This window comes from Clupea harengus, chromosome 1 (genome assembly GCF_900700415.2).
Source record: "Clupea harengus chromosome 1, Ch_v2.0.2, whole genome shotgun sequence".
NCBI classification, from domain to species: Eukaryota; Metazoa; Chordata; class Actinopteri; order Clupeiformes; family Clupeidae; genus Clupea; species Clupea harengus.
Window position 1 is genome coordinate 7,357,372 of NC_045152.1, and position 24,079 is coordinate 7,381,450.

The 24,079-nt window shown below is 42.4% G+C and overlaps 1 protein-coding gene across 1 annotated transcript in view; it reads left to right on the forward strand.

Annotated features, from left to right (window-relative positions):
* Positions 1–3,292: 3,292 nt before the first annotated feature.
* The window catches only part of myo15aa (myosin XVAa), a 38,237-nt gene continuing 17,450 nt past the window's right edge, over positions 3,293–24,079 (forward strand). Inside the window, exons 1-32 of the mRNA XM_031566078.2 lie at positions 3,293–5,182; positions 5,691–5,773; positions 6,318–6,381; positions 6,538–6,647; positions 6,785–6,859; positions 7,558–7,648; positions 8,056–8,159; positions 8,454–8,517; positions 8,757–8,870; positions 9,237–9,398; positions 9,619–9,732; positions 13,340–13,398; positions 13,508–13,631; positions 13,762–13,857; positions 13,964–14,095; positions 14,259–14,384; positions 14,501–14,578; positions 14,700–14,854; positions 15,006–15,051; positions 15,316–15,440; positions 15,611–15,728; positions 17,121–17,296; positions 17,671–17,755; positions 17,879–17,932; positions 18,036–18,117; positions 18,395–18,525; positions 18,871–18,966; positions 19,297–19,532; positions 19,917–20,095; positions 20,685–20,757; positions 23,129–23,320; positions 23,886–23,989. Coding sequence (XP_031421938.1) covers positions 5,057–5,182; positions 5,691–5,773; positions 6,318–6,381; positions 6,538–6,647; positions 6,785–6,859; positions 7,558–7,648; positions 8,056–8,159; positions 8,454–8,517; positions 8,757–8,870; positions 9,237–9,398; positions 9,619–9,732; positions 13,340–13,398; positions 13,508–13,631; positions 13,762–13,857; positions 13,964–14,095; positions 14,259–14,384; positions 14,501–14,578; positions 14,700–14,854; positions 15,006–15,051; positions 15,316–15,440; positions 15,611–15,728; positions 17,121–17,296; positions 17,671–17,755; positions 17,879–17,932; positions 18,036–18,117; positions 18,395–18,525; positions 18,871–18,966; positions 19,297–19,532; positions 19,917–20,095; positions 20,685–20,757; positions 23,129–23,320; positions 23,886–23,989 — 3,574 coding nt within the window. The 5' untranslated portion in view covers positions 3,293–5,056. The remainder of the gene's footprint in view (positions 5,183–5,690; positions 5,774–6,317; positions 6,382–6,537; positions 6,648–6,784; positions 6,860–7,557; positions 7,649–8,055; positions 8,160–8,453; positions 8,518–8,756; positions 8,871–9,236; positions 9,399–9,618; positions 9,733–13,339; positions 13,399–13,507; positions 13,632–13,761; positions 13,858–13,963; positions 14,096–14,258; positions 14,385–14,500; positions 14,579–14,699; positions 14,855–15,005; positions 15,052–15,315; positions 15,441–15,610; positions 15,729–17,120; positions 17,297–17,670; positions 17,756–17,878; positions 17,933–18,035; positions 18,118–18,394; positions 18,526–18,870; positions 18,967–19,296; positions 19,533–19,916; positions 20,096–20,684; positions 20,758–23,128; positions 23,321–23,885; positions 23,990–24,079) is intronic.

Consider the following 24,079-nt stretch of genomic DNA (forward strand, 5'->3'; position numbering starts at 1 on the left):
TCCAGGCATAGGAACACAAAATAAAAAGGAGTCAGAAACTTCAAGCAAGTCTTCACTTTTAGCCAATCTTGGAGGGAAAACTGGAAAAACAGCAGCTGCAACGACAGGGCTAGGAAACAAATGTAAAGGACTTTTTGGTAAACAGAAAACTGGTTCCATCTTCAAAAGAAAAGGCTTGGTGTTGGGGAAGATTTCAGGGGCAGCCAACTGGCTCACAGGCAGATTCATTTCATCTAAGACTCAGGGATTACTGGCCGGTAGGGGCAATTACAATAGGCCAAACATGGGGAGATATCGAGGCTATCAAAATGAAGGATATGTAGACGATGAAGACATGTACGGATATGTAGAAGATGATTATGACCATGGAGGCTATTATGACGGTTATTCGAGAGGGCAACCAAGAAGACCTGGTCAGCATTTTGAAGATGATATGGAATACTATTATGACCCCTATGATGATCCTAACGGATACTATGAAGATGAAAATGGATATTATCGTCCTATGAATTATGAGGATGAATATGATTATTATTATGAAGATTATTATGGAGAATATGATGGACCATATGGATACTATGATGACGGGATGGATTACTATGAATATGGACAAGATGAGATGTATGATTATCCATACTATGATGATGGAATGGAATATTATGATGATCCATATTATTATATGGAAGATGAATATGGGTACAATGGGAATGACATTGAATACTATGACTATGGAATGTTCCCTGAAGAGATTGGTTACTATAATGACCCTCATGGATTGTATTATACTACTGAAGATCTACCTAGTCCCTATATGATGCCTGCTGGTTATCCCAATCAGTATAGACAATATATTGCGCCTTCTTCCTATTATGATGCTTCAGCTTTGTACCTCAATCCTGTGCTCACTGATCAACAGCAATATGCATTTGCAGGGGGAAACATAATAGAACAAGTTGACCCTACTCAACAGATTTACAATAATGACCTAACAGGTCTCACCTCAGTTGGCTATGGCATTGAGGATCCTTTCAGGTTTCCAAGACCACAAGTGAAACTTTTTGGAAAAGAGAAAATTGAAGTTGCAAATCTCCCTTCACCACATTTTGCTCTCAATGATTTCGAAATGCCTGTTGATGTACAGTATGATATTCAAGCAATGTTGCCTCCTCAGACAGTGGGGTTTCCCCAACCAGCGGTGCTTCCAGAGCCAACAGTCATGGCACAGAAACCCCTCTATCAATCAGTAAGTCCTATTCTAGTCCAGCAGTCCGCACCTATTGTTCCTGGGAGCCCTATTCTTGGTAGGTCGCCAGTGTTTTATCCTGCTCCACAAGTAAGGCCACTCACCCCTCAAATGTCACTATCGTTTTCACCAAACAGACAATCTTTTGGATCAATGGGGCCAGTGGCATTTTCAGCACCCCCATCTCCTATTTTGTCAGCTAGAGGTTTCATTCCAAACATGGCTGGACCTCAACCTTATTCTGATCCTATGTTTCATGGATATGAAAATCAGTTTACTCCGCTTCAGTCTCCTTATCTTCCTCGGAGACAGTTCAGCATAGCTACAGGCCGAGGTACCCCTGTGGCCTCACACATGGAGATGGGACCAATGTTTACTCCAAGGCAACCAAGAAGGTTTGGTCCACAACCTCAAATGTCTCGCAGGTCTTTTCACCAGTCAATTAATAACAATGCCCAGAGATCGTTCACACCGCTCCAGAGAAGGAAATTCAGCCCCCCGCCTTCCCCACAGCTATCAAGAAGAGGGCCATCGCCACAGCCCTCCATACGGGGAAGATTACCTCCCCCTTTACATCCACTACCAAGGAGAGAAACCGTGGGCTTTAGTAGACCATACCCTCCTGAGAGAGAAAGCTGTCCTCCCTCACCACGTGGATCCTTCAGAAAAAGAAGTCCTCCAACATCTCCCCGTCCAATCCTGAGGCAAAGTGTTAGATCCCCACCTCCACTATCATCAAAAGGCCCAACAAAGATTTTTGGTGAAAGACCCCACGAACCGCCCTTACCGTCAAGATCATTTAGAGGGAGACCCACATCACCTCAACCATCATTACGAGCAAGCAGCCCTCCACCACTTTCTAGATTTTCAAACAGAGCTTCATCCCCAACTCCATCTCGTGTTGTACGTTCTGGGTCACCAAGACCAGCATCTCCTCATACGCCTGGGCGCCCTCTATCTCCATCACCATCAAGAGTTTCCAACAGAATGTCCCAGCCTGAGGGTTTTCCCACCCGTACATCCACACGCAGGTTCAGAGGGGTAGGTCGTAACAAAGTGCCAATGAGAGCTGTAAAGCCAACAACAGGCAACCCTCTTATTCGTAGGAGGAGTCGCCAAGGCCCTCCACTGATGCAAAATGTTGCCCCTTTCAGAACATCAGTTCATACTGGACGTAGATCAAGTGATCAGTCACCAACTTCAACACCAGTGATGCTTGTCAGAAAAGGTTCTCGGCCTCCAGGGTTCAGAGAATCCAAGCGTTTTTTACCACCTGGGGCACAAAGTCATCAAAGAGGTTTTCGTAAGCCTGTAGGACGAGGACATCCTGTTGTAAGGCCTTTAAATTCTGCTCAATCAGTAAGACAGTCATTGAGGGGGCCAGGTCACCCCCTAGTTATGAATGTCCAATCTCCTTTTCCTCAACATATTTCCCAATCACCTTATCATCAGCAAGTTCCCCAATCTCCATTTGCTCAACATATCCCTCAGTCTCCATTTGCTCAGCAAGTTCCTCAAACTCATTTTATGCAGCAAATTCCACAAACACCCTTTCAGCATAACATTTCTCAGTCTTTTCAACAAGCCCCCCAATCTTTTCAACAGTCTCCCCAGTATGCTTTTCAACAAGTTCCTCAATCCCCATTTCCTCAACAGATGTCCCAGTCTCCTATTCCTCAACAATTCTCCCAGTCTCCTATTCCTCAGCAATTCTCCCAGTCTCCTTTTCCTCAGCAATTCTCCCAGTCTCCTTTTCCTCAGCAATTCTCACAGTCTCCTTTTCCCCAGCAAGTTTCCTTAAAGCAAGCTGGACAGTTATCCCCACAACTATCCGTGAGACAAGTACCAAGTAGACCTTTGTCACCCCAGCCTTCAAGTAAACCTGGCTCCCCTCTACCTGCAAGGTCACCCTCCCCAGCCAACCTTTCATCTCCAATGCTCTCAGGTGCTTTGCTTAATCAGAACCTCCAACGAGCTTCTTTCAGATCACCATTTCCAACCAGTGGTAGTCCCATTACTCAACAGATAGTTCATCAGACTGTTCAGCAAGCACCCTCCCCTCTTCTTTCCAATGCCCTCATTCAGAATCCCCAGCTCCGCCAGGCTTCTTATATGTCACCTATCCAGAGAGCTCAATCTCCACAACCTGAAATGATACCACAACAAATCCAACAAATGAATTTACGGTCATCCCCTGGTTTGGCCAATGCCTTGCAAAACCCTCATCTCAGAAACGCCTCTTATATCTCACCTCTGCATATGGCTTCATCACCTGGTACCCAAGTGGCACCACAGTATGAGCAAGCACAGACATCATCCTCAGTGCTTTCAAGTGCATTACAAAACCCTTACCTTCGGAATGCTTCATTCACATCTCCTTTGCAGAGAATAGGCTCTCCATATTCTCCAATGATGACACAAACTGCTCAGATAGATCCACGCACTTCTCCCATGCTGACTAGTGCACTGATGCAGAATCCTAATTTGCGCAATGCATCCTTCATCTCACCTTTTCAGACAAACCCCATGCATGAACAAGGAAGTCAGATTGAGCAGCAAACTCAAGCTTCTTCTCCCTTTCTTGGAGGTGCTTTGCAAAACCCACTACTTCGTAACGCCTCATACATCTCCCCTTTACAGAGAAACATTGGTGCCCAAGCACAAGTGTCTTCGTCTCCCACTGGACAATTAGGACTTCTCTCAAATGCATTAAGCAATCCTCATCTCCGAGGGGCATCCTTTCAGCTGCCAGATGGAACAATCATATCACCGCACTCAGAGAACAAAACAGAACAAGCCACACCATCACTTTTATCAAGTGCTCTACAGAACCCAACTCTTCGTAAAGCTACCTACAGGCTCCCTGATGGAACACTTATTACAAGAAATGAGGTGGTACAAGCACCTTCAACTTCACCACTTCTGTCCAATGCCCTTCAAAATGCCAGTGTTCGAAAAGCTACATATAGGTTACCTGATGGATCTATCCTAACTCTTGCTCCCGAACAACCTGAAGAAGAGCAGTCCTCATCAAAAATAGGGAGTGCATTGAGTGCGAATCTCAAGAGAGGACACAAACTTCCTGACATGTCTTTTCTCTCCAAAAAACAACCACAGAAACCATCTTCTCCACTTCTATCAGGTGCTCTAAAGAATGCTAATCTTCGCAATGCTACTTACCGACTACCAGATGGAACCCTTTTGAGACAACAGCCAGAAGAAGAAGAGCAATCTTTTTCTCCGAATCTGTCAGGTGCTTTGCAGAATGCTAATCTTCGCAATGCTACTTACCGACTACCAGATGGAACCCTTTTGAGACAACAGCCAGAAGAAGAAGAGCAATCTTTTTCTCCACATCTGTCAAGTGCTTTGCAGAATGCTAACCTTCGTGCAGCATCCTACAGACTCCCAGATGGATCACTTTTGTTGAAAAAGCCAGGACAAAAAGAACAAGCCACACCTTCAATGATGTCCAGTGCACTCATGAATCAAAACCTACGAAAAGCCACCTATAAGTTACCAGATGGATCAATAGTCACAAGGAGGCAGGCTCCCCAAACCATTCAAGCATCATCTCCATTCCTGTCAAGCGCCCTGCTGAATCCTAACTTACGGAATGCATCCTTCAAGCTGGGAGGCTCACCATTAGACCCATCTGGAAGGTACGCTGTTGTGTCACCTCAGGTTCAGGGAATGCAACAAGGTGAACATTGGGCCCAAGATCATACTGTTGATGGTCAGCTGCCTTGTGATGTTTGGTCTGCAGAGAGGGTCCTCCCTCATGGAACTGTGCAAAATCTCACAAAATGGTCCATGTACAGGGATGAAGAACTGTTGGACCCAAGCATTCCTCCATATATTGGACAAGAGGCAGATGGTGCAGTTCCAGAGTGGGCACCTGACAGGGAAGGGGAACCTCAAGGGAACTGGTATGATAAGGTAACCAACAAAGGTGTAGTTAGCATTTCAGTAGTACCTCTTTTGGCTGAGCGTTGACAAGTGTGTACATTACATTTGTAGTACAAACTTTGATTGTCATATGACTGTGGTTGGCGATTTTAATCAAATGTACAGATGTCAGATCACTTCTTTATTACCCAATTTGTCTGAATTCAAGTTGTGAAGCATTACCAATGAATTGTGCTTAAACACCAGAGTAAAAGTGCAGCTAGGTTGCCAATAATGAACAAAAGACCAGCATGGAGTGGTAATTATATCCATAAACAGAACTTTGTATTCGATTGATTTGCCATCACACTTAATTGTTTCATTGAATATTTTATTTGTATATATTTTTCTATCTAATATTTACATGAAACGACTGTTGTAAATTATAAAAAGGTGAGTTGTCGAAAAATGAAAGTCGAAATAAGTGATTTTTATGCTAAATATTCATAAATGATGATTAGTGCTAGTGGCACATGCTTTTTTCTGTAATTTTTCACAGATGTACTCCATACGCAGCCTCCCCACCATGCGGTACAGGGAACTGGCTGAGGAGGATGGGATTGAAGATATGACCCAACTGGAGTAAGTCTGCTCCAACAGGAAAAGAAAAACAAGCACTGGATTAACTCAAAAATGGTCCTCAAAACATAACATTAATGGTTACGTTGATGCGGTGCATATGGGAAATGTCAGCAGAATATTATGGATTAAAATATTATTAGTGCAACCAATCAGTATTATCAGAGCTGTCAGAAGCTGCACTATAAGATCATTACAGACATTAAAGGTCAGTTTTGGATCTCAGCGCCTTAAGGAATACACCTCCACCCTTCCCTATTAGTTGGATATTTGTGGAACCACAACATTTTTCACTTAGTAGCAAAGCCTGCAGTGTTCACAGACACTATTTTTAGTCCAATGATCATATGCTTTATGTACAGGAAATACTAGACTGCATGTTACAAAAGTATTCTGAACTGATAGCCCTTACGCTATAAATACTTAATTGTGTCTTTTCCATTCAGTATTTGAGTTTCATGCCTGATAAAAGGTTGTTTTACTTACATATATGTTTTTGTTTAGAAATATAAAGTTGAATAACTTGATGGCTTGATTGCACCACCAGGGAGCTACATGAAGGGGCTGTTTTAATAAACTTGAAGAAGAGGTATGAGCGTGAACTGATTTATGTAAGTATTTGAGCTACTCCACTCACCTGCTCACCGTTCACACTGATGTTTTCATTTCTGTGTTGTGTTTTATGGTTTTGTGCTCAACGTTCTGGATTGTTGTTTTTCTGTTTGTATGAGCAGCAAGAAGTTAATATTTTTTCATTCTCATACTAGACCTACATCGGAAGCATCCTGGTGTCCGTGAATCCCTACAGGATGCTTAACATTTATGGGACTGACATGGTGCTGCAATACAAGGGACATGCTTTGGGGGAAAATCCCCCGTAAGTGTCATGGCACATAAATTCCTTTAATGATAGAACTGTGTTCAAAGAAGTCATACTGTTGCTGTTACTGTCCACTTTGATCAATTGATCACTTCGATCAATGATGTTTAATTCTGTTTATTGCCTCTTAACAGACATCTTTTTGCTATTGCAAATGTCTGTTACACAAAAATGATGGATGCCAAACAGAACCAGTGCATTATCATAAGGTAGGTTTGAGTCATATGCACGTAGCAAGGTAGCACGGTTCACATCCAGGTACACTAGCTAAATAATGAGAATAAAGCCTAAAATCTCCATGCAACTGCCCAAAGAATGTACTTTCAGAGGATTAGGAACATTTAGCCCCTGAGTGATACTCCCATGATCCTCCTGTAGCCTTTTACAGTATTAAACTGTCAACGTCAGCTCTACTTGACACAGCTGATCACCTGGAACACTTTAAACCAGGTTTTGAAGGAGACACCGGTAAGGGAAGACTACTGGTGTCTGGGCCAGGGTTGTACCATCAGATCATGTCACTGTGTGAAAGGCACCCATTGCCACCACAGGGAAATTGGCACGTCAGACACATTCCAGGGTTCAGTTTCGCCTTTGTCTGATGATTAGAAAAAGTACCTCATTAGTGAAGTGCTGTGGAGAAGACGAAGACGAACTGAGACTTTGAGTTTGAAGTCCCCAAGCCAATTTGCCTAATTGTGGTGCTTAGCTGGTAAAGGCATAATCCGCAATAGGTGTTTCTGTTCACAAAAGTGGTCAAATCTACTCTGTCAAGAGAGTACAAGAGACACAGTGTAACCATTAGAGAGAGCCTCCAGTTACCCTGAATGATATTGTTTTAGTGTTATTAGGAGATTGTCGTCATTTAGATTAGTGAATTAAATATTATAATGTTTACATTTTTTAGTGGGGAAAGTGGTTCTGGAAAAACTGAGGCCACCAAGCTGGTTCTGCGCTACTTAGCTGCGATACACCACAAGCGTAACATCACTCAGCAGGTAAGCATAAACACCTGTGTGTAAACATCTACACTTGTTCATTTGGGAGATGTTTACATTAAAAGATGTGTGTATGAGAGGGTAACCTGTCATTTTCTGTGTATTTCACCTTTTTGATCCCGGCACAGATTGAGGTATTGTATGGAGTGGTACTGCTTGCAGTGTGGCTGTCTCAGTATTACAGCATGCCTGCAGTATGCATGGGCTTGGTGGCTTTTCTATGACTTTATATAAAGCCAAATCAGTTCTGGAATATGAACTCTGTAAAAACAAGAATACACGAATGAAACATATGTGGAGAATACTAACATGGATTGTGTGTGTGTGTGTGTGTGTGTGTTTTCAAGTATCAAAGAGATTAATTGAGAGATAAATAAACTCCCTGTTATTTGTATCCACCTGTCTAGATTCTTGAAGCAGCTCCCTTATTAGAATCATTTGGAAATGCCAAAACCGTGAGGAACGATAACTCTAGTCGATTTGGAAAGCTTGTGGAGATATTCATGGAGGAGTAAGTATGACTGAGAAGCTTTGCATTATATATTAGTATAAACAGATAAGGATTTGACTGGGGTTTGAAACCGATAAACATGCCTGGTTCCCAGGTGTTCTGTTGCTTTAAATGGTTCATGGATCAGAGGCCCAGATTCATATGATATGCCGTCTTCAGTAACTGTGGATAGAATACGATCAGGTGGTTTGTTGCTACCATTTTGTGCTAAAAGTGCTTGACTGCCTTCTTCCGCGCGAGAGCGGGATGCTAAGGATGATTGATGATGGCCTTTTTCTGCATTATTTAACCAAGGGGCGTAATCAGTGGTGCCATAACCTCACAGTATCTCCTTGAGAAGTCCAGGATTGTGTTTCAGGTGTGGTAAGCTCTATACAGCGTGATTCACACTCTGCCCAGATAAACCTTTTTAAGAATGCCTTTAGCACTGTTTAGATACATGTGGAAAAATGGAACTGAAATGAATTTCATCCTAATTTGTTTCTGTATTCTCTATTTGACTTCTACAGTCTTACACTATATATTGACAATTAGAAATAGGAAATTGTCTAGGATCTAGGATAACAATTTAATGTGTAATTTCTCCACCTCTCCAAGGCCAAAGATGAACGAAACTATCACATTTTTTATGAGATGCTCGCAGGCCTCCCCTCACAACAAAGACAGTCCTTCTACCTCCAAGAGGCAGAAACATACTACTATCTCAACCAGGTAAAACTAGCTCATCTAGCTGTGCAACTTTGGAGCCTAGGAGAATCAGAACTAACCTGAATATATGTAATAATAAATTGCAGCACACTGGTGTTCAAACAGAACTACCACTGAACATCTGAGTCAGTAGACATTGCTGCACAGACATTGTGTTGTTGATATCACTGTTCCACCAGAACCCCTAAGGTGTGACTGCCAAAGAAAACACATTTTCGTGAAATGTCTGTTCTTCATTTTAGTAATGGTATATCACTAGTAAATGTTGCTGAAGGTGCTTTTAAAATGAACTGCATCAGGCAGACTCGGCTGATGAACAGAGTTGTGGTGAGGACTGGTGACCTCCGATCTCTGTCTGACCTGCTCTAGGGAGGGGACTGTGAGATCCCTGGGAAGAGTGACCGAGAGGACTTCCGCAGACTTGTCAGCGCCATGGAGATACTTCACTTCAGTGCCGAAGACCAGAGCAGCATCTTTAGGGTCCTGTCTTCCATCCTGCACCTGGGCAATGTCTTCTTTGAGAGATACGAGGTATCAATTTCATTTCAGTTCATTTTGATCTATTTATCATTGTCCAATAACAAACACCAAAATAATAGCTCTCGGACTGCTTAGTTTTCAACATTTAATGGTGGTCAAATAGATCTGTGTGCATTCGCAACAAACTCAATGACCTGAGGTCATCATCATGTCTACATTTTTAAAGGGATTTGTCACACGAATTGTCACACGTTTTTGGTTTAACACGCAGAACGACTCACAGGAAGTTGCATCGGTGGTGAGTGCTCAGGAGATCCGTGTGGTGGCTGAACTCCTTCAGATCTCCCCCGAGGGGCTGCAGAAATCCATCACCTTCAAAGTCACGGTAGGGCAAGGGTTCTTAACCCTTTTAAAGTCACAGGCACACCTCAACAGTCTCACAGCTGTCTCACATTGCTCTATCTCTCTCTCTCTCTCTCTCTCTCTCTCTCTTTCTCTCTGTCTCTCTCTCTCTCCTTCAAGTCAAGGAGTTTGCGCCATAGGAAACCTGAATCACGGTTTTTGCTTCAATTTTCTATGGCGCCCTCTCGCAGTCTCACAGATCATGTTCTACAGACAGACTATCCAGCCTCATCGTCCCCCAGTCTCCCGTTTCCAAATGGGACTCTCTCATTTCTGTTCAGGCACAGGGCAGAACGTACAGTATTTATAGTGGTGAGGGAATGTCTGTGTCTTGAAGCAAAAAAACAGGGAGCTGTCGTGTGACAATTATTTAATTCTTTACTTGTAGTCTTGCTGGTTCATCCATTGTTCTCCCTGTTGGTCTTATTTAGCGATTTAGTGCGCCACTTCAATTTAAGATGCAATGACATTTGCATAATGGAAATGGAAATTATAATATTAACATAATGTTCTCTACATTTCATTTGTACATGTTTACAAGTGAGGTGGAGAGATAAACTTTATCCGGGTGGACCTTATGTGATGGTGTAAAGCCAAGTATCAGCACCGTTGTGTGCTGTTGCCTATATCATAACGTCATTCTGTGCGTCGGCGCTTGGAAATACAAACCGAAAAGTTCTCAGGCGATTCGTTTCAGTTAGTCTGCTCGGCAGCCAAGCATGTGACACCAAAGACAGCTGCGAACAATGTATATACGAGCTCTAAATCCTCCAGATGGAATAACAGCATGGAGTTAATTGGCGTAGTTCAGCAGGGTGCAGCACTATGGAAACGTGTGAAACATGATCAGGGGATACCCTGTGTCTGAGCTGTGGAGAGATGCTCAGTGTGTGTGTGTGTGTTTGTGTGTGTGTGTGTGTGTGGGTGTGTGTGTCTGTGTGTGCGTGCTCACGTCACGCGGAGATGAACGCTAGTCTTCCCCTACTTCATTCCTCGTCAGTGTGACACTGCAGGGAATCCACCAGAGAGGCTAAAGCAGGAAGTGACCACGTGGGGGCAGGAGAGTAGTCCATAAGACAGGCAATACCTCCTCAGTGAACAAGAGTTTCACAGAACTTTTCTTGCACTTTTGAAGAACTTTGACTAAGCGCGTAGTAAAAGAAGTTGTGCCCTCTGCAACAATCAAGTCTTGAAATGTCAGACAGAAGTGTTGTTCACTTTACAGGATACAGATTTAATTCATGTTGAGGTATGCTACAGATGCATTGGTCTTTCATAATAATAAATGTCAATTCCGCTTCATGAGATACATTGTAGCAGATCTTAAAGTTACTCATTTTAACACTCACAAACATGATGACAGCATATCTTATGAGACTGGCATTAATAATTCATGATAGCCTGGACACGCTACCTTCACATAGCTGACTACAGTATGTACAGGTACAAGCCAGTATTATTTCTGAGGTGAAAACCCAACACAGAAATGTTCCATGCAAAAGGCGGACACTTTGAAATGCTTTTTGTATTTGAAAAGTAACACACACTTAAGCTGTCTCACCAACCTACTGTATTTATTGTTTCCTTCTTTGAACACATGCTGTGGTTCGCCCAGTTGCAGTATCTGCCGGTCCCTCTGTGTCAGTCCTTGTTGAATTGTGTTAAAGTGGGTCGTCAATAAAATCCATAGTTGATGAAAAAAGGGTATATGGTCATCTTGTTTAAAACGGACAAAAAAAATTGTAGAAATGGACGTTCCTGTGCCTCTCTTCTAGGTCCTGTAACGTAAACAAGCGAAAATGCAGTATTTCCGTATCATCTGCACGTAGACTTCCCATTTCAATTCTTTCATCGATCCCCTCAGTCTTTCCGAGTCCTGCCTTGACACGCCATTCATGCGATCCTTCTGCTGGCATCCTGTTGCAGTTTCAGTGTTTGCCCTAATAGGTGTATCCTGGAGCCAGAGCACATCAGTGTTTACTGTGCCATGGTCATGTTGAAATGTGCAAAGGTGTTTCAGCCACAACTCATGTACCCCTGACTGTGATACTGCTTAAGGGCCGGGCCATGGCAATTTACTTAATTCAACTAATTACTGAAACAGGTCCTTCCTATGTAACAGGAGAAGACCCATAGCCAGTCATTTCCCCTCTCTCAGTTGGATTGGATGGACCTCGGGCTGTCTCTTTTCACTCTCTCATGCCATTGGGGTTCTCTTATCTGATGAAGCCCAGAAAGCAGGCCCTGCGGTGAGATCGTAGAAAAAAACATTTGCACACCGAGGCCAGCCTCTGCAGCGAGACTTACGCACCCAAAGTACCGAGGGATAGGGCCAGTCTCACACTCACAGACTAAACATACTTAGAAAAGCTCCCGTGAGTGAGAAATGTTGATGTCAAATGCCAAAGGGATTAGCATTGTCTTGAAGCGAGGCTGCTGATGTAGCGGGTCGTGTTTACAGTGCCTGGCAGAGAGCGAGGCAGTGGGGAGGCTTTCAGTGAGGGCTGTATCACTTCCACTTCTCTGTTGATGGCACATCTCAACAGCTTCTAATCCAGTCTTTTTGCTTGGCTTCTGGTTCACAATAGTATTTTTTTTGCAAACAGCCCATGCAGAGCAGGTATTAATCCAAGCCCTCCCTCAGGCCACAGAGGGTAAATATCCATTTATCATTCTTGACACCCCACCATTTTATATTACCTTTATTTTATTGTTGTAGGGAATATGAGTATGAGTCTGTATAGTTAGTTATAGTTGTTAGGTGGTGTTAAAGCATTTAATGCCTCCTTTTACGCTTTTACGCAGTATTTTTCTGTTGGCTCCATTATCATAGTTGTGTTCTCATATCTTGGTAATCTCACTCTGCATTCAACGTCATATTCCTGCTCTTGTACCATAACAGTACCTGCGGATCCATTTCAAGTCGCTGACTTTACAAAAAGCTCTGTGAACACGATCTGCCCCACTAATTGCTTTCATTATATTTAACTGTTTGCGTGCTGCTCAACTATCTAACCATCAGGTTCCGTTTCCACAGGAGCCACCGCTTCCTGCAGCAGCTGTGCAGTTCGTTGAAATGATGATAGTCTAATCATTTGAAATAATCAAATAATTAAAAATCTGGTTAAATTCCCCTCATTTCAACCACAGAGTGCAAATTCAAAATCGTCTCAAGTGTATTTATTTTGGGGGGACAGGGTAGGGTTTCAGGAACACAGGTAACACTTTCGAGATGACCAAAACATCTCGTATCAAAGATGCCCGTCCTTCCTCAAGTATCAAATAGATGGCTCTTACTGGCCATTTTGGCTCAGTGCCCACGTCACAGCTGCTCTGCCCATGTGTCCCTGCTCAGTGTGTGTTTACATACGGGAAACTGAGCCCCGTCCGCACTTGCTGTACATGTGTTCAGGTTGCTGTGTGTTGAGCATAGCAGATACTCATTTTCAGTCGTGATCTGTCCGTAACCTTCTTCCCAGTGCATTCTTGACAACCTAAAGATGGAATAAAATCTAAAGCTGCTGTATTTTCTGTTAAGATATACTGCTTCAGGGTCATAAGCTAAGTTGCTGGTTCTTTATCCTTTACAGGAAACAATGAGGGAGAAAATATATACCCCTTTGACAGTTGAAAGTGCAGTTGATGCCAGGTAAACATTCCCATTCGGATTACCCCATCAGATTTTCGTGTTTGTGAGGAAACCGTAATATTGAGATTTCTCCCAGCTAATGGCACATTTCCAACTTTGAAAACACCAGAGATGCGATTGCCAAGATCATGTACTCCCTTCTGTTCAACTGGCTGACAGATCGTATCAACAAGTTGGTTTACCCGCGAAATGATGCCTTTTCTATCTCCATACTCGACATCTATGGATTTGAGGTAATCTGCGCCATACACAGAGAAATGTTGTTGCCAGTTTCTTTGTTGTATATTGGCTCCCCTTTCTGAAGGAACCCACACTACCATGAAAAGAAGTTATTTACTCTCCTGCTTCATCTGTGCTTTACAGGACCTTACCTTCAACAGCTTTGAGCAGCTTTGCATAAATTATGCAAACGAGTACCTTCAATTCTTTTTCAACAGGATAGTGTTCAGGGAAGAACAAGTAAGCGCACTCTCCTCATGATAATCTTCTTAGAACTGGGTTGCTTATGCATATAGCCAACATTTTCGTCATAAAACCCTTATTTTTCTCGTATTATTCTCCGCAGGAGGACTACAGCCGAGAGCAAATTGACTGGCAAGAGGTGCCTTTCAGCAACAACCAGGACTGCATTGACATCATAGCTGCAAAGCCCCATGGGATACTCAGAATCCTTGATGACCAGAGTGGTTTTCCTCAGGTAAGAAACAACAACTTTCTTCTTCTTTTTCTTTTTCTTCTCACCCCTTTTTGTAATCAGAGCAGCTTTATGGGCTCGTTTCTCTGTGGGTTTGTTGTGTTATTTTTTTGGTGCAGTTTCATCCACATTCATCTTTTAAACTCTCTACTTATTTTGTCAACAGGCAACAGACCACACCTTCCTTCAAAAATGTCACTATCACCATGGCAACAGCCCCTTGTATGTGAAGCCAAAAATGCCCCTTCCCGAGTTCACCATAAAACACTACGCTGGAAAAGTTACTTACCAGGTACAATCTCTTCAGTCACACAGGCTAAAAATAGACAGCTTAAAACACAACCAGGCTATTCGCACATTTCTTTAGTCCATGCATTGCCAGCCACATGATGACACCCTTTTTTGCAGGTCCACAAGTTTTTAGACAAAAACTTTGACCAGGTGCGTCAGGAGGTGCTCGACCTTTTCATTCAGAGTAGAAACAAGGTGAGCCCTGTTCGAAAACATATCTCCCTGTCTCTCTGTTGTCATTCCCATTATTTCTGGTGGTGTGTGGACAAGAGCTACTGAGGTGAAATGTGCCCCTGTCGTCCTCTGGTGTGTACAGATGGTGGCTAATCTCTTCACGAGCTACGCCGAGGCCCTCAGTCAACAGAGGACACACGTGAGGAAGAACAGCACCGTGACTCGGCGCTACCAGCCCTCCACGGTCGCGGCCAAGTTTCAGTTTTCCCTTCTGGAGCTCATAGAGAAGATAGAGAGGTGTTGAGATTACCCCGAAGCCTCCTGCTGTGGCTGTCATGCATGCAAATGTCAAGGCTTTCTTTTTCTAGTTTCTCTGTAAGTTAAAGTGGTAAAAACCAATTCAATGAGAAGTGTGTGATCTATTTTGTTTGTTTTTTTTATTTTTCAGATGTAACCCCTTTTTTGTTCGCTGTATCAAGCCAAACAATACAAAGGTATGATATGCTGTAATGTACAAAAGCGTTACAAAAAAATCAAGGCTGTGTAAAATGCATATTCATGTTAGCATGATATGTTTGTATAGCTCAGCAAAATGGTAACAGCATTATGGTCATGGGTTACATAAACTGATCAAATGAAGCCCTGCACTGTAGGCTATGGGCTGCTTAATTGTAAATAAATGTATATGAATCTAACGGTGAGGACCTTTTGGTCTTTCCAGTGCAGTGATGTGTAAATGTGTGTGCACTCCTCTACAGGAGCCTGGTGTGTTTGACGGGGAGCTGGTGAGCGCACAGCTGCGTTACTCTGGGATCCTGGAGACCATCCGCATCAGGAAGGAGGGCTACCCGATTAGAGTGCCTTTTGATGTCTTCCTTTTCAGGTGCGGGATAAGAGGGCTTATCCAGCTCAGACTGACGCACAAATATGGTTATGAAACCAGGCGAACCTTAATCCTTGAACACCTTTTAATTTGTTTTACTGTTGGCACCACAATTGTCGGAATACTCATTTCCAGTAAACACATCTAAAGTGAGGACACTGCACTTACAGGTACAAATCTCTTCTGGGGATGAAGCAGCCTCCCCCTGCAATTGGTGACAACTGTGTCATCATGCTCATGAAGCTGTGTCCCGTCAGACCAGGGGCCTTCCAAGTAGGAGTCACTAAGGTGAGAGATGACCCTTTGACCTCTGTGCAGAATATAGGCAAGGCAAGTTTATTTACATAGCATATTTCATACACAATTCAATGGCAATTCAATGTGCTTTACGTAAGTAAAAGCAAAAGGCATAATACTAAGGAGTGAAAAACAATAAAATCTTAGTTACGGGAAAAATACAAAGTACATAAAAAATTGTAAAAACATAGTGGAAGTAGCCAGGCTGCATGGCTATCTGTATCTGAGCAAAAGCCAGAATAGAATCCTTAATAGAATCTGCAATGGAGCCTGATAGAGCCATTTTCAAAGAAAGGCACAAATAGAGCTCATCCTGAAAATAGAGCCTAGAGAATTGCTACATTTTAGGCACGTCTAAGATTTTCTAGCAGCTAATTGCTGCTTCACCATGTTTAGTTTGGACTCTGGGCTCTACTAGCTGACCTGAGTCCATGGATCTAAGAGCCCTACTCAGTTTTTATTTCTTTATATCAGATATGTATTCTGGGCCTAAACCATTCAGTGATTTTATAGACTAATAGCAGCACTTTCAAATCTACTCTGTAAGATTTTAGAACTGGAGTAATGTGCTCTGTTCTCTTGGTCCTGGATAAAACTCCAGCAGCAGGATTCTGAATGAGCTGCAGCTGTTTAATGGTCTTTTTTTAGGAAGTCCAGATAAGAGACCATTACAGTAATCCATCCTACTGGAGATAAAAGCATAGATGCACTTCTTTTGGTCATTTTGGGACACCAAAACCTCTGATTCTGGCTATATTTTTAAGACCATAGAAGGCTGTTTTGTTGATGAGGTGATATCTGAGTCTATTAGATGCCACATTTTCAGACTTCGGTTTTTAGAGCCCAAAAATCTAACCCAATTCTCTTCTCTTTCTTGACAAACACAATAATCTCTGATTTTTAATTAATTGTAGAAAATGTAGGCTCATCCAGTAATCTATTTGCTCTAAACACTACAGTGAGTCTATTGGGCTGCAAGCATCTGGTGAGAGCCACAGATATATCTGTGCTTCATCTGCATAAATATGGCTGTCAGTGTTGTTGTTCTGTAGAATTTGGCACAACAGCAGACTGTCAGACTGTCAGATTGTGCCAAGCCTGTCAGACATCTCTCTTGAACTCACATCTGTTTCTCAGAATATTCTTTTTTATATATATATATATATATATATTTGTTGTTCATCATAACTGGCCTTTCCACAGAATTCTATGAACTGGTTCAAAAACCTGAATTGGTTCAGAAATCTTGCGGAAAAGGTTCCACGTTTCAATACAGGGGTTCTCTACAAGGCTTCACAGGTCTGTTTACATCTTCTGCGAGTTTGAATGCAAATGCTTATGTTTGTACCCTGTGTTTTGTTTAATCCCACATGTAACTGGAAGCTTTTCCTGAAGGAGGAGGTGTACCAGCTCTTGGAGAGTAAGCGGGATCGGGTACGGCATGTTGCTGCTCTCACGCTGCAGCGCTACACACGCATGTACTTTGTGCGCAAGCGCTTCAAGGCTTTCCGCATGAAGATCATCAAGCTGCAGGCCCACTGCAGGGGATTCCTTGCAAGGTAAGTTGAGGAGTGGTACATCTACCTGCCTTCCAGTCTCGTTTAGGCTTCATAGCATGATCGTGCAGGGCCATTACAAAGTATATATGAGTTTTCAGTTTGATTCTGACCAACGCCATAAAAGTGTTTTTGTTGTCATTCCTGGTTGGCTATGGGTGGCTGTATTGTAACCTCCTGAGAACCAACCCATAGACTTGTGTCCTCTGTAGTTGACATTTTTTTAACCCTAACTAGTAAGGAAATCACAAAAAGAGAAATTAGATGACAATGTTTTACTTGGTTCCCAGGAGGCTATAGCACATCCTGTGCAGTGATCAATAATGCAGAATGATATTCCTACTATTTATCTTTGCTTTTTTTTGTATTTTATGTAGAAAACAATATGTGAAGATGAGGATTAGCCTGATCAAGTTTCGGTCAATTATCCACATGTATGTCAATCGTAAGAGGTTCATCAAGGTACAGTCATTTTACTTATACTTATTATATTAAGAAAGCATAGTTCTATGTAGAGTTCATAATAAAACTACAGTTTGTTATAAACACTTTATGAATATCTTTGTTCTGACTGTCTACATTTAGCTCAAACTGGCGGCAAAACGGAAGGAGGAGGAGGAAAGGATCAGAAGGGAGAAGGTAAAAATGAAATAACTGTCTTAGTTTCTGTCTTACTTTTCAGACAAGTCCTTTCATGTTCCTGCTTACTGTCCACACTGATACCTCTGTTCAATGTGTGTAGGAACTATCGAGGCGAGAGGTTGTCAATGTCACACATCTACCCATTCCAGCAGAACTGGGAGGGCTCCTCAATTCAGCTGCAGGTCCTTATGAATAGAATCCCAATATGAAATGAATATAATGTATTAATTGCTTATTAATAGAATCCTTGTATGAAAATATCAATATCGTAAACTCAGTTGTTTTGTTTTTTCAGAACTTAAGAATGACAGGCTTTTGATCTCTTCCTAAATCTGCATCTTATATAACCTCATCATGCCTGTTTGATGCAAGTGTCAGATATTGCCAGAAAGACCTCATAAGATGTTCATAATGTGCTCATAACATGTTCATAACCTTGTTCGTAACCTTGTTGTTCAGGAGGAAGGGAGCTGCACTCGGACTGCCTTGCTCTGGTCCAGGCCCCAACAGTTCAAGTGGAGTCCCAGCTCACTCTGCCCCTCGACATCAATAATTACTCCATGACTAAATGCATACAGCTTTATTTCAAGGTGAGTTTGGCTACAGTGGACAGTGATGTCTCAACATCAATAATCGCTCCATGACTAAATACATTCAGCTTTATTTCAAGATGAGTTTGGTTACAGTGGACAGTGATGAGTCAGAGTAGAGTTTAAAAAAAAAAACTACTGTCTTTTTGTCCTTAGCTCACCTCTGTCTGGAAAACTACTGCAAGGTTCATAACTAGAACGTGGCTTGCATTTGATAGCACAGGTTTATCATTCAGATTTAAACCCTGAAGCACAATCTAACACCATAGTTGAAAATTATGGTTCATGTGAAGTTCATCTCCCACCCTGATGCATGTAATCAGTCAAACTAATGAAACTTTGTAGGCACCCAAGTTTGGAATGTTGACAACACTTTTGGACATGCCACTGACGCATGTGGATGAGGACCTAAAGCACGAGGCTCTTAATATTTTCATCATGGTAAGGAAACACTGACATAAATGCTGATGTACAGTATATGTAATGTATTGTAATTTAAAGTACAAAAGGGTTTGCAAAATGTTCAAAAGAATGAGAAATTGCAGTTATGATGTGCACAAATGACTAGATGATGTGGAGGTTGAACAAACAGTTTTTGAGCATTTTAATTCTGATGTGAGAAATGCACCAAAGTGACTGAGAAAAACTGAAACTAGTGTCTGTTGCTATCAACTTCCTGTAATGCTTGACAGTTGAATGAAATGAAATGAAAGGCGTTTCCTGTTACCCCTTTCAACTCTCTCTCTCTCTCACACTTTTCCTCCTGAAAAGGTTTTACGGTTCATGGGTGACCCGCATCTGAATGGCGCCCAGGAGAACCTCTTCGGGAACTACATCATTCAGAAAGGGCTGACGCATCCCAGCCTGCGGGATGAAATCTTGTGTCAAATTGCCAACCAGGTGTGGAGGAACACTAATCCTGACAATGCGGAGAGAGGCTGGCTGTTGCTGCTCGCCTGCCTGAGTGCGTTTGCCCCCTCTGTGAAAGTGGAGAAGTATCTCCTCAAGTGAGTCGAGGCTCTGAATTACTCCATTCACAGAACTGCTTCAGATTCATTCTTGCTTGAGCTAATGAGGCCTAGCCTTCATGTTTTAAAGAACAGGGGTGTCTTCCTAAATAAAAAAACAACTTCTTTCACTAGGCTGTTTCCTAATTCTTTTTACACCCAAGCTCAGTCAACTACAAACGCTGCAATCCGTTTTCTGGAACTGCCTGCGCAGCTGTCCCTTTAATACTCGCTCGTCTTTATGAATCAGAAATGTATCGCAGCATTTCGAATCATTCTAACCAGGGAATGTGATTTATTCAGGACATTTCTGAATGCGCACATTTATGCACCTGCAGTGAGTATAACTAGGCTATTCCTTGCTTTCTTATTTCTCTTTCTCAGGTTTGTCTCAGACTATGCAATGGAGGGCTATAACGCTATTTGCCAGCATAGGCTCATACAAGCCATGCAGAAGTCTATTTACGGTCCAGAGACTGCACGGACCTATCCTCTGTCCTTGTTGGAGTGGACGGCCAATAGAAAAAAAGCCAACATGGTGTTGCAGGTGCACTGCTTTGATGGTGAGCTTTATTGTCATTGTGTGTCCAAGAATGCCTCAAAATAATTTCATGGATGAATATTGTAAATGTATTCTCTCCTCTGTTTTACTGGCCATGCAATGTCTTCCATGGGAACAGTCATTGATCTTGCAGTATTGGGGAATGCAGTGTCCCATAACTGAAAAAATGAAGGTCCCAAAAGTAAAGCTTTGTTCAGTAAACCGTTGAATATAGCGGTTCAGTTTGTCTCACGCACTGCAGGACTATTACTTTGATGTGAAGGGAGGGAGCCAGTGATGCTTATATAACACAAACAGAATCGATTTCTTTCACACGCACACACACACACACACACACACACACACACACACACACACACACACACACACACACACACACACACACACACACACCTGATGAGCCACTGCTCTAGTTTCCCTCAGAGCTCTTTGGCAGCGTCTCAAACCAGAGGGCCCTTGAGAGATGAGTGTTGCTGAGGCAGAGCTGCCAGACACATGATCTGAGTGGGTAAACCACTTGGTGCACTTAGAGTTTTCTTTCCACCTCACACCCTCTCCCTCACCACGCTTGTCAAAATCTCGCCTCTCAGGGACATCCTTCCTGTGTCCTGTCCATTCTTGGACAAGTGGAGAGGACCTGGCAGGGGACATTCTTCAGCACAGGTACGTACTGTCTCTTGGAAGGTTCTGTCTGGCATAAGTTTATGTTATCAAGGGGTTCTTCTCGGCACATGCTAATGACAGATTATGTGAAGCTTTTTTGTGAATTTTTTTTGGAAACTATGAAAAATATGAGTATGAAAAATATTACTTTGTTGCTTAGTGTTGGAGTGTGTACTGAGGGTCAGAAACTTAGGCAAGGAAAGTTTATTCATATAGGACAATTCATACACATTGGTAATTCAAAGTGCTTTACAAATGAGCAGATTAAAGAACATAGAAAAATAAAAGATTCAAAAAAGTAAATAAATAAAAATGAGACAGTTAATAAATGAAAATGAGAGTGCATTTGTTCAGTTAACAAAAAGTAGGTATTACCAACAGATCTCTTTCCAGTGATCTGTGGTCTAGCAGGTGTGTTCTGCTGAAACATGTCTGAGAGGTAATTGGTTCCTGTCCCATTTAGTGACTTATAAACAAGCAACAAAGTAAATTCTTACTGGAAGCCCGTGGTGGAAGGACTTAAGTATTGGAGTAATGTGGTCAATTCTTTTGATTTTCGTAAGAGCTCTAGCAGCTGCATTTTCTACAAGCTGAAGCTGTTTGATGGTCTTTTGAGGAAGGCCTGTGAAAAGACCTATGCAGTAGTCAACCCTCCTGGAAATAAAGGCATGAATGAGTTTTTTCTAAATCATGTTATTACATAAGGCCTCTAAGTTTGGCTACGTTTTTGAGATGGTAAAAAGCTGATTTAGTTATTGCTTTCACTTAGTTGTTAAAATTGAAATCGCAGTCAATGAAGACACCAAGGTTTTTTTCCCAAAGTCCTTCACTTTAAGTCCTTAGAGCTTAGAGTTCAGTGTCTTGAAACCACCCTCACAATCCCAAGCGCTTGATGTACGAGTCCTACATCTAGGGCTGAGATTTCATCAAAATCTTTAGTGGCCTGCAGTTATCTAAAGTGGCCTACAGTTTATAAACCACTGATACTTTAGTCAGTTTACTCCATCAGCATTACATCTGGCACTTTATTGTAAGAACTGAATATTTTTAAACAATTCTACAACTGCTGCTGTAAAGAAACAAATATGAGGCTCACTTTTCCTCTGTAATGTGAACCGAGGATGTTCGTAAAATGATAGTTACATAATTTATATAATTTAGATACTGAAGTCTTACTGAATCGTCTACATTAGACTGACCACACAAACAAATGGCTTGCTGTCTTTGTGGACTACCTGTGTGGGAGTAGGAACTTGTGAAACTAACTTACATGTGGATTGCGCTTGAGAATAAATGGAAATAAGAAATAGGAAGTGAAAGTTCATCCTAACCACTCCACACAAGCCTTGCCTTCATCATATCTGTTCCACACCACACAAGCCTTGCCTTCCTCATATCTGTTCCTGGGAAATCCATAGTATTCATTGTTACGATATGGTCAGTTGCATGTCATGCAGAATCTTCCCACAGACCACATGAAACCAATCTGTATCATTCCAGTGAAACGTTTGTGGTGTGGTGAAGGCTTGACCTTTTTTGTATTCAGACATTTCCCCATAACAAACATGGGTTGATTTTCATTTGAATATTTTTTTAGGGTTTGGGATGGAGGTTCAGTGTGGCACAGCTCTAAAGGACTGGCCTCCTCAATACCACTGTAACAGAGTTACTGCACAGAGGAAATTAGACTGGTTTCCTCGATACCACTGTATCAGAGTTACTGCACAGAGGAAATTAGACTGGTCTCCTTGATACCACTGTAACAGAGTTACTGCACAGAGGAAATTAGACTGGTCTCCTCGATACCACTGTAACAGAGTTACTGCACAGAGGAAATTGGACTGGTCTCCTCGATACCACTGTAACAGAGTTACTGCACAGAGGAAATTAGACTGGTCTCCTCAATACCACTGTAACAGAGTTACTGCACAGAGGAAATTAGACTGGTCTCCTCAATACCACTGTAACAGAGTTACTGCACAGAGGAAATTAGACTGGTCTCCTCAATACCACTGTAACAGAGTTACTGCACAGAGGAAATGAGCTCGCTAGAGTCCAAGCTTAACGTTAACTGAAGCACCCACCCTCGTCTGCTTTAGCTCTCCAACATCAGAATATGGTGCCATTTTATCGAAGAATTTAAGGCTCTAATATAACTTGCATACTTCTCTGTCATTGACACTCGCGTAGAGCCCCATATACGTTTAACTTTATTGGTCAGGTTATTTTTGTGTTATATATACTCTACCTTGTGAATGAATGAACTGTGTGTGACACTAACTCAGTGTCAATATGTCTGGATCTGTACCCTCAAAACTCAAAGCTCAATAAGACTAAATGCTGTCTCGTTATTACCCCCCTCCTCTCATAGGGGTATTCTGGAGGGTTGGAAGGGCAGTTCTGTCTTCACGAAGGAGCATGGTCAGTGGGCTGAGCTAGCCGGTCACGATTACGTGATGGACCTGATTGCCGACCTGGAGCTGATCAGGGACTTCCCCAAGCAAAAGTCCTATTTCATCATCTCTGCAGACAGCCCCGCCCGGACCCGGCCCAACGCCAGCCTGTCAGTGTCTGCAGCACATGCACAAGCACAAGCACATGCACAAGCACAAGCACATGCACAAGCACAAGCACAAGCACATGCACATTCACATGCACATGCACAAGCACAAGCACAAGCACAAGCACAAGCACATGCACAAGCACAAGCACAAGCACAAGCACAAGCACAAGCACAAGCACAAGCACAAGCACAAGCACATGCACAAGCACAAGCACAAGCACATGCACAAGCACAAGCACAAGCACAAGCACATGCTCGTCCATTTCTGGGCTTAGTCCACTGTGTGTCTGACCCTCCTCCACCCTTCTCTGTCTTTAATGAGGAACCTTTGCTGTTTATGTGCTTCTCGCTTTCCTCATTTGCACATTTTAAAAACAGCAGTCTTAACGGATTAATCCTCACATAGATGTACGCATGAAATATTTGTTTTGAACAGAGTTAACAGAAATTGATGAAATGTACATATAAATCAAGTATATGAAATGCAATGATTTGCGTATACTGTGCTGTGAAATCTTGGCAATACAATGGCCCGCTCTATAGCCGTGTCTGTTCATCCTTACAGTGCCCTGTTTGGAAGTGGGTTTGACTCAGACGAGGAGAGTCCTCTTGCCATGACTCACTATGCAATGCCCAGCATCCCAGACTCAGACGGATACTACAGTCACGGTCAGTGTTCCTAGAGAGCTAGTCACTGTAGAAATCAAATGGCCTTCATCCAGCAGGGAAGTGGTTTGAATCATGGCCAGTTGTTTCATA